At 49.5% G+C, this 9,542-nt stretch overlaps 1 protein-coding gene across 1 annotated transcript; it reads right to left on the bottom strand.

Moving 5' to 3' along the window:
* Nucleotides 1-2,023: 2,023 nt before the first annotated feature.
* On the bottom strand, nt 2,024-9,160 carry gpr146 (G protein-coupled receptor 146). Its single transcript, XM_029159839.3, has 2 exons — nt 8,819-9,160; nt 2,024-5,353 (listed from the first exon to the last, which is right to left on the bottom strand). Exon 2 carries the CDS (start codon nt 5,312-5,314, stop codon nt 4,313-4,315), a length of 1,002 nt encoding a protein of 333 aa, XP_029015672.1. The 5' UTR covers nt 5,315-5,353; nt 8,819-9,160; the 3' UTR covers nt 2,024-4,312.
* Nucleotides 9,161-9,542: the final 382 nt, after the last annotated feature.

Below are 9,542 nucleotides of genomic sequence, written 5' to 3' on the forward strand. Positions count from 1 at the left end.
CACCATTGATTAATCTAGATAATAATCTAGATGTTTTCATACTCTGGGTTATTTGGCCAGGCTTGTTGGACACGATGCAGTTCCCCGTCACATCCACTGGGTGGCGCAGTGACACAAACTATAAAGAGCAGAATTCCAGAACACTGCGTACGGAGTACAGGCAGAATCAAAGGAAAGTGTAATGTGATAGACATGCATTTGAAAATATAAATATGAAATTTGTCTGAAACATAAAGTATAATAAAATATAATAAAGCTTCCTGGACATGGTATGACATCACTAGTGCTGATGACAGTTTAACTGATTGCGGGTCAGGAAGTGGAAGTTGGCGGATGCAGCGAGCTCATCCACCTCCACTCCCCAGTGTGCTGCGCTGCTGGCTCCATCATCTGCGTCTGCGTCTGCATCTGCATCTGCGTCTGCGTCTGCATCCGATCCAGCCCCCACCACAGCATCCGAGGCCCGGCTCCTCCGCACGGTGTCCAGGGGCACGCGTGACATTCAGCAGACGCCGGGATCTCATTGCTTATTGATATCCATTAACATTCTGTCCGCTCCCGTCTGAAGAGGAAGAGGAAGGAGCGGGAGGGGGGGTCCATGTTCCCAGAGGAGCTCAACTTTGTTCTATTGACTAATTCCTGGAAAAAAATGTTGCAAACGCAAAATCTCCACAATCTCCCTCTCTTACCTTTGGTTTGGGATCCTGTTCAACATCTGCCTTGTGTCACACTTCGGAGCACAGCGGGGCAAAGACTTTAACCTTTTGTGGTCGTCGTTATGTTCTGCAGCCCAATTTGAGCCACATTAAAGAAAACGTCGGTGGTCTGGGGTTGTGCGGAGAATTTGGTCCACGGCCAGTGAAAACATTTTAAGCCACAAGCCAAATGCTGCGAGTAGGTGGTCTGACGCTCGGCGCTGACCCTCTTGCTTTTGTCTCGACTCGACCTCCGAGGGGGAAAGACAACATTAAGGCTAATGGAAGATGTTGGTAAAAACTGCCGAGCCAGCGTTGCTCCGTTCCCACACAGATGGCTAAAATGTTACAAGCTATTTTAGTACAATAACTCAATGGGACACGAAGGACTCTCGACTTGACATTTTGACAGTATCCAACTTCACAGGTTTTAAATTGACCATCTAGACGCAGACAGGGACATAACATTCACTTACTGCTCTTATGTTCCTGCATGTTGGTAAATAAGCTTGTCACAGAGCAACAAACAATACACAACATGATGGACGGTTTGTGTTCTTTGTGTTGTTTACTTGAACTAACGGATCTGTGTCAGAAGCCCCAAAAGTCCATTCCTCGGAGGGGGAAACGGTAACCATGACAACCCTGTGTAATCCTCTCCATCATCATATCATTTCCAGATGTGGCGCATATAATTTAAGACACCCCCCCCCTCCTTCTCCTCCAGATCCACCTCCTGTTTGGGTCTGAGCACATACACTATTGTGCAACCCAGCACTTTGACTGTGCCTGACTGTAAGAAGCAGCGCATGATGTGAGACGAGGGCTCCTCCCTGCGACGCTGCGCCTCGTGTCTCGATTGTTGCGGCGCTTGCATTGTTCTCCGCTCCTGCCCGCGGGCGCTCACGTGGCGCTGAGCGTGCCGCATCGCTATCGGACGCCGCCTCCGCCACGCTGTCTTGACGGCCAGCGGCAGGGGCGCCGGGACCCCTTCGACCCACGGAGGGCAGAGCGATTCCCAGAATGCCTGGAATGCTGAGGAGTCTCACCGCAGGCAGTGTGCTGGTGGCGGCGGGTGGGGGGGGGGGGGGGACTGGGGGGGCATCGCCCACCACTGTCACTGCACGAATCAGGACGTGACCTCTACAAGCATCCCTTCATTACAGGCTCCAGGGGTGAAGAAACCATACTCTGAACCAAGTGTGAATTCAGCGAAAGATGAGGATGTGTATTTCTATTTCAAAGGACACTTCTGGAGCGAAACAGCAAGTTTTCAAATACAGAGAGCAGATGTTTCATGTAATGAAATGAAATAAGCAGCGGCGTGACCGTGTTAGTTGCGGTTTAATCTTCGACTGGATTGAAACTGGAGCAGATTCCTTACAAAATCTAAATCACATCTCTCAGAAAATAATACTGTACTTTTAAAAGAGCTGAGTAACTTTTGGTGTAAACCTGTCACATACAATATATACACATCATTTCATGTTACACATATACACTTACAGCACACGCGCAGCTGCAAAAGCATCAGATCCGACAGTGAGCTTTCAGATGTGCTGCTTTGGAGACGCTGCCCTTTGAACAGCTCAATGCATCTGTGACACATGAGAACTCTGAAGGTTGTTTTACATTTGGTCTGTTTGGGCAATTTGAGTAAACTGAGATTGTTGCTCAGCTTTCTTCACAGCGGTGTGAGATTATGGCCCCTCTGGAACAACAAACTCCTGACTTCTGAGCAGTGAAGATATGAAAACACCTTTCTCAAACATACATACTGTACATACCAACCACCATGTTAAACACACACTTCTCTTTCAACCAAATTTAGATGCGACACACACAACACAGCATGTTGTAAAGCTGTACGATTGTCTTTCACGTAGTTCAACTTAAGCCAGACTCTGACATTTATTGTGAGATGCACAACAGACGTCAACCTTCAAAATGAAACATGTTGAAAACATCCTGAACATTTAATCCATTATACCTATTATAATTCAACTAAGCTTTGATTCGTAGCATTTATCATTGGACCATTTACTAGCGTATGCATTCTGATCAGCAGCATCAGGACTTTGAACCTGCTCCAGATAATGATTAACCAAGATATGCAAGAGACTTGTACAGTGTGTACATTCTGGTGGAATCTTAGAGTCTATTATTATTTTTACTGATTCTGATCAATTATTTGGAATTACCTGTGCACAAGGTGCAACTATAAGTTAGAGTTGTACTGAATGTCTGTATATGTACTGTACTGTATGTTTTCAGAACAGAGCTAATGCAAGAACATCCTTGCTTCCATCCACTAATGTGCAGATTACCTCAATACATCTGAGCAGCAAGACTGTTCTCCCTCTGTGCCACGTGAAACTGTTCACAGCTATCTGTCTCCCGGCGCCTCCCGACATATTTCCACGGGACAATCCAAACACTGAGGAGCGTGCACGGAGTTCGGGGAATGCACACGCCACCTCCTCAGATCCCTCTCTGCACGCCCTGTCTGGACTTGACTCTGACGCTGACTCTATATGAGGTTCTGCACGCAAATGCATGCAAATGTCCTACAGAAGCCAAACACAGCCTGGCTGAGGCTCTTCAGCTCAAATTAGTGAGTGGATCTGAACTGCATATGGTGAACAGGTGAGGTACACTGGTTATGTCTGAACCCTGAATACTGGAAACATTAAGATTTCATTAGAGTGGTGTATATATACGTGTATATATAGTAAAATCATGTGGAGCTTGGCATATGCAAAAATAATCTCTTTATGCATTAAAGTGGAGCGAAACCTCAGAACTTAATTTAGAAAAGTACAATAAAACATCTCTTTATACAAGTACTTAACTCTAGCTACAGGGCACTAGCATCAATACAAAAACAGCTTTAGAAATTAAGCTAAAATGTCTATAAAAGACTATTAACATTGCACTCCACCTTTACAACGTGAAGTATTTTTAGCCGGATAGTGTTGACTCACTATCCCCACACTTAAATAACAGGAAAATCAGGCGGTGAAAAGGCAGAACTTTTCCCCCATGCGAGTGATTAAGACCTGTAGTTTGAGGGCAGTAAACGGCGACATACTTCGCTGGCAGACCAAACACATCGCGCTACGGTGTTCACTGCGCTCATTAACTAACCGAGGCGCGGAAAAAAATAACTTAGCTTCACTCGGTAATTAGGGTTTATAGCTTAGTGGCTCGGCTCGTGTGTGAGGGAAAAGCACCTTCCCGAAGGGAAACACCTCAAAACGCATATGGACTCTGTACAGTGGTATTAGTCAGGTATGGGCTGACATGTATGCTGAAGCATACAGCTTGTATCACAGGATCATTGTCCCGTCCCAGGTTTACCGCCCTCAAACTACAACCCTGCGCGACAAAAAATAACAGCACTTAGTGGTTGTTTTGCTTGATTATTCCTCCCACTGCAGAACTGGAAAGATTAGACCAGGTCCTGAGAGGTGACAGGAAATTCCACAGTTGCTCCTAACACAGTCCAGAGCAGCGAGGGCGCCCAGGAAGATACTGGCCCTTTGGGGGGGGGGGTATAAGTGCTGGCCAGACTGAGAGGTGGAACAGGACGAGTGGGAGGGGGGGTCGCGGGGCTCTCACGTCATCACTTGCTGCATTGTCGAGCGTTCGTGAGGGCAAGACCGGTCTCTGCAGCGCAGCCTCCTGAGGAGCCGCTGGAGCTTGTTGGAGAAGTTCTTGTTCATCTGCTTGTACATGAGCGGCATCGCAAAACTGCTGGAGAAAGCCAACAGCTTCGATACGCACGTTAGGAAGTAATAGGAAGGTAGGTAATGTGCGTTGCTAATGTGCCCGGGCGCACCGGCGATAGTGTCCACCAACAGGGTCATGTAGTACGGAGTCCACAGCACAAACTGGACACAGACCGACGCCAGCAGCAGCCGGTGGATGGAGGGGTCCAAGCGGGCGGAGTCCTGGTCCAGAGGCGTGGACTCCTTCCGGATGCGTAAGATGAGCACGAAGGCGTAAAGCACAGCCACAGCCGGAACCACGTAGCCGATGAACATCATGATGGCGTCCGCCGCCTCCTTGTTCTGCATCTTGGAGCACTCCACCATCTTGGTGGAGATGTGGTTGCACACGTAGAACAGCAGCGACGAGAAGCTGGTGAGCACGGCGCCGCCCCAGATGAAGCCGCACACGTGCTTGGTGTTGTACACGCTGGACATGTACGTGCGCGGGAGCGCCCTCTCGATGTAGTAGTCCAGGCTGAGCAGGGTGGTGGAGTACATGGTGACCAGGGAGGAGATGTTGAAGAGGATGAGCAGGGTGATGTAGACCTCGTTGTTGTACTCCCAGGCGTGCCAGCGGGTGAAGGTGGAGCTCAGCAGCTCCACGGGGGCCACCAGGTTGAGCACCAGGCCCGCGATGGCCATGTTGACGAAATACACATCCGGCATGGTCATGGACACCTTGTTGGAGAGGTTGACCACGACGAGCAGCACGTTGTAGCACAGCCCCAGCGGGAAGCAGACCAGGAGGTAGATGAGGGAGAAGACTGAGAGGATGAGGCCAAAGTCCTGGCAGAGCCGGACGTCCACGCTGCTGTCCGTCTCGTTGTGAAGCATGCAGATCCACATTGCTGACCTCTGACACAGATCAAACACTCAACAGGTCGACTGCGGGCAGAGAGCGACAAAGGAAGGAAGTTAGCCGTGGGTGTGCCAACAACTAAACAAGTTCCTAGTTCTGTAGAGTGCACTTTACAGGACCTGGCAATAAAGCTCTTTCTGATTCTGATTCTAATGATGAGGATAATACTGAGGACTACAGCTACAGCCACAGTGACAAAAACAAGAAAAAGAAAAGGTGAAGTGTTCTGTCTGAGTCACATTCGAGGGGGGGGCACCTTTTGCTTTTGACATCGTCAGGGAGTAAGATAAAGAAGACCCCCCCCCCCCCAAAGCCCGCTCTGATTAAAAGGATTTAAGTGAGAAGAGAGTTACAGGGTTGGAGTTCAGGGCAAGGTCAAAGGAACCGACCACGCACATGCTGGAAGAGTGGGAGGTGTGGTGGAGCTGCAGGTCTCTGACACTTACGCAACGTCCTGCTGAGTGATTAACTCAGACCGCACGAAATAAGCTGATAACAGAAATATGGTAAAGAAAGGAAAGGTCTCAATAATATTAAAGAATTTCAGCAAAAAGTCACCTTAGTGTACTGTATAAAATATCCCTAGTAATAATTGGCCGCATGCAGTCTCCAACTGGCACAAATTCAGGGTAATCTGCGTACGTTTTTCTGGAAACCTCTGCCCTAAAATCACCGGAAAGTGGAGGGCGGGAGTTTGTTTTCAGCAAGATGAGTAACGATGCCAGTAAAGAGGAAACATTCCACCATTTACTTATGTAACTTTACTACAGAGGGGCTGTTCTGGCCTTAAGCACACACACACACACACACACACACACACCACACACACACACACACACACACACACACACGGTCAGTCCCTCCTCTGTACTGCTCCAATTGGCTGTAATGGGACTAGAGTGCAGGCTGGAATGGGATCAGGAGATCCCGTAGTGATCTCTTCATGAGGAGGGTCTCCGGCCGGACCGCTTGTAAACGCGCTCGGCCGACACCAGCAGTTTGGTGACTCACTGGCTAAAGCAGACCATAACAAAAACACACATCGGAGCGTGCGCCACGGAGGAAAAGCGGCGTGGAGGCGATCATTGCAGAGCGCTCGCTGCCCCGTGGCTGCCTGTGCCTGGTCATTACCACCGGCTGCATGCAGTCATGCGCTACTCAGGCCCAGTCGCAGCAAGGGAGGCAGCAGGCTTACAGTAATCATCAAGTCACATCCAGTACCGCGGAAATGGGCTATGACTAATAATACTCATCTCGAACGGTGAACAGTGTCTGTTTTCTCTAGAATGTGACGCAAGGTCTGATTGGAACTCGATGCGATGAAGAGCAGAGGAAGAAGAAAGCATCTTCCTCAGTTGAAACCAGGAGGTGGTTGAATATGCAAAGCAGTGGAACACGTTCAGTGGCTATAGCTATAATATAGTATGGGGCCTTTCCTTTTAAAAAGGCTTGTGAACAAACACCACTAACTTCACACTTTCTGGATCAATTCAATGGGGCAGCTCGCGCTCGTAAATGTCACTGCGGCTGCACATTTCGCCCGCGGCCCGCGATAATGAAATCTCGAGTTTTCCACTCAGCCGAGGGAAAGACGGACGAGGTGGAGAAAGGAAAAGCGTCCACTTCTGCCGTGGAGGAACGGCACGTTCGCGCAGCACGACCTGCCCTTTATTGAAGCAACGACGCCCAATGAGGTCACAGTTCAGGCCTAAGACAACTGGGAGGTGATGTCGCTGGGATGATGTCATAGATGCATAGAACATGGGAGCAACTTTAAAATGTTAAAACAGCATTTGAGGCTTGTTGAATTGAGGAAGGTTGGCTTTTTATTAGTTATAAGAAATCTATTACTGTAAGTTTAATCATCATTTCTGGTTCAAGCTTCTCCATTACCAACATTTGAGTCTGACATGTGTCCAGACTAAGTTCATTTGGGGGCTTTGGGAGCTTTATTTTGTAATAACAACATAACTACACTGCCACGGCTTTACAATCTCCTGGATCAGCTGCATGTCAAGAGCGGTTGGGTTCAGCATTCCCAGAGGGGGGGTTGGGGGGGGGGGGGGGGGGGGGGGGGGGGGGGGTCCTGCTTCAGCGTGCTCCGGCCTCCAAACGTGACCTCGTAGGAGCGACGCCCACACGCTCGATGTCTCAGCGCTTTGAAGGCAGATCTCGCGGGCTGATACGCCTCATATACCCTTACAGGAATGCACCGGCCCTTCTGAGAAAGTAGTGCCTGACGTCATACGATTCCCAACGTACCTGCACACGTACTATGGAATGTAATGCAGTGACATTAGATACATAGATTTTCTATTATGAAAAGTAGTTATTTAGATGCAAATGCACACTTAAAACAGCTGGAGGGACATGACTACAGGTTTTATACCAAATTATAGGCATTCACCTGCCTGTACAATGAAATAACTACCACACAGTCCGAGAGGTTGATGACTCACTGCTGCACAGCACATCTACAAAAAAAAAAACACCTCTCACGCATCAAAACAAGTTTTAGTGTGAGAGACTGTGGTCAAGCACAGGTCAGGGTCAACCTCAACAACTCGCCGTCTCTCCGGCAACACGCTGAACTGAACTGTCACCGGCACCGACACGGTCCGGGTTCAATGGTCAGCACAAAGCAGGCTTACTGCCATTAAGCCGCGGCGCACACACGCACCCGCGTCCCCTTCGGTCGCATGACGAAGTTGACGACAACAACAAGTGCGGGGCTTAGACGTCAAGAAGCATTTGCGTTGATGGGGGTGAGTCGGGTCTGATGCCGGCGCTCGGTACGGCCCGCTGGACCCGCGCCATTACTGGTTCTGCAACTCGCAGCTTCTGAGAAATCCCGTTTGGCAACAGTTATGGTTATGCTGAGCAGAGGTAGTGTTTGTTTTTAAATTCAATGACTGGCCACTTTATTAGGTACACCTGTCCAACTCCATCCAATACAGCAACTCCACCATGAATCTTTATCTGTGGATGGTTCCAAAGTGTCAAAAAGAGGTAATAAGATTTCTAAACTCCACTTTGCCTCCTCTTTATAAACAGTACATCCTGCTTGGCCTTAATTTAACGGATTGTGTTGTTACCATAAAGGACCAGTGTTTATGGGCTTTGGGAGCAGCCCTCCGGAGAAACACACCGCCGAATCGCAGACAAACATCTCCAGGTGCTGATTTCCAACGATAAAGGCGTCGTGGAAACGGTGGCGCCGCTCCAGCTCGAGCTGGAGCCACGAAAACAACCCACATCACCCCGGTGTGTCATTGTGATAATAATAATCTGGGTCTCTCCATCACACTTGACTGCGCCGATCGAGGCGTGAATAGCTGTCACGGCTTTATCATTAGTCCGCGGCTACTGTCTGGAACAGTTTCGCACTTTTAGCCGCCTCCAGCGGGGATCGATCGTGTTTCTTGAACTTCAGGAACCAACGTAGCGCATTTGTGTGGATGAAAAATTAAAAAAAGAGGAGAGAAACTCACCAGAAGCGTACACGTTTGGCACGGGGACGAACCTACGGAGGCATAGTGTTCGGATGGAGCGTTCCCACTGGCGCTTCTACGCGCTTTCATTTGTGAAAGAGTCGCCTCGTCCCTCCGCGCGCTCCAACAACAAAAACAACAGCAAAACCGACGGTCCGTCTCCCTTTCGGCTGAGTCGCTCTCCGGCCAGAAACTTTTCGGCGAGGCTTGTTGTGGAAAGGGGCCGTCCGCTCCGTTTTTACTACTGCTGGTGGGCTGCGGAGCCCCGCACTGTGTACACACGTGACCCTCCCCCACCGTCTACTCGCTCCGCTCGCTGCCGCTGCACGGTCGCGAGACCCCGAGCGGCGGGTTCTGGGCTGTGATTGGACGGGAGGGCCGAGAGGCGGGACGCGCGAGAGGCCGAGGGGAACGGAGCGCGGCGCTACGCTACGCGCTCGCTCGAGCAGGCTGTTGTGCTGTAGCTGCTGCTGCGGTGGAGATAAGCAGGTCATGTGCGGCTGCTATTCAGACGCGGACGTGCGGCGCGAGTCGCTGCTGCAGTGCGGTTCTGGTGCAGCACTGCTCAAACTTTGGTGCAACGCATCCCAGACGCAGCCGCAAACTTAAGGAAAACTTCAAATGCTTGTTTAGTAAAATGACTCCACTAGAAAAGTTATGTTTGGTTTGTTACAATTACATTTGGACAAACGCAACATTTATTACTATACAAATATGACTAGGT

Source organism: Betta splendens, chromosome 8 (assembly GCF_900634795.4).
Source record: "Betta splendens chromosome 8, fBetSpl5.4, whole genome shotgun sequence".
NCBI lineage: Eukaryota > Metazoa > Chordata > Actinopteri > Anabantiformes > Osphronemidae > Betta > Betta splendens.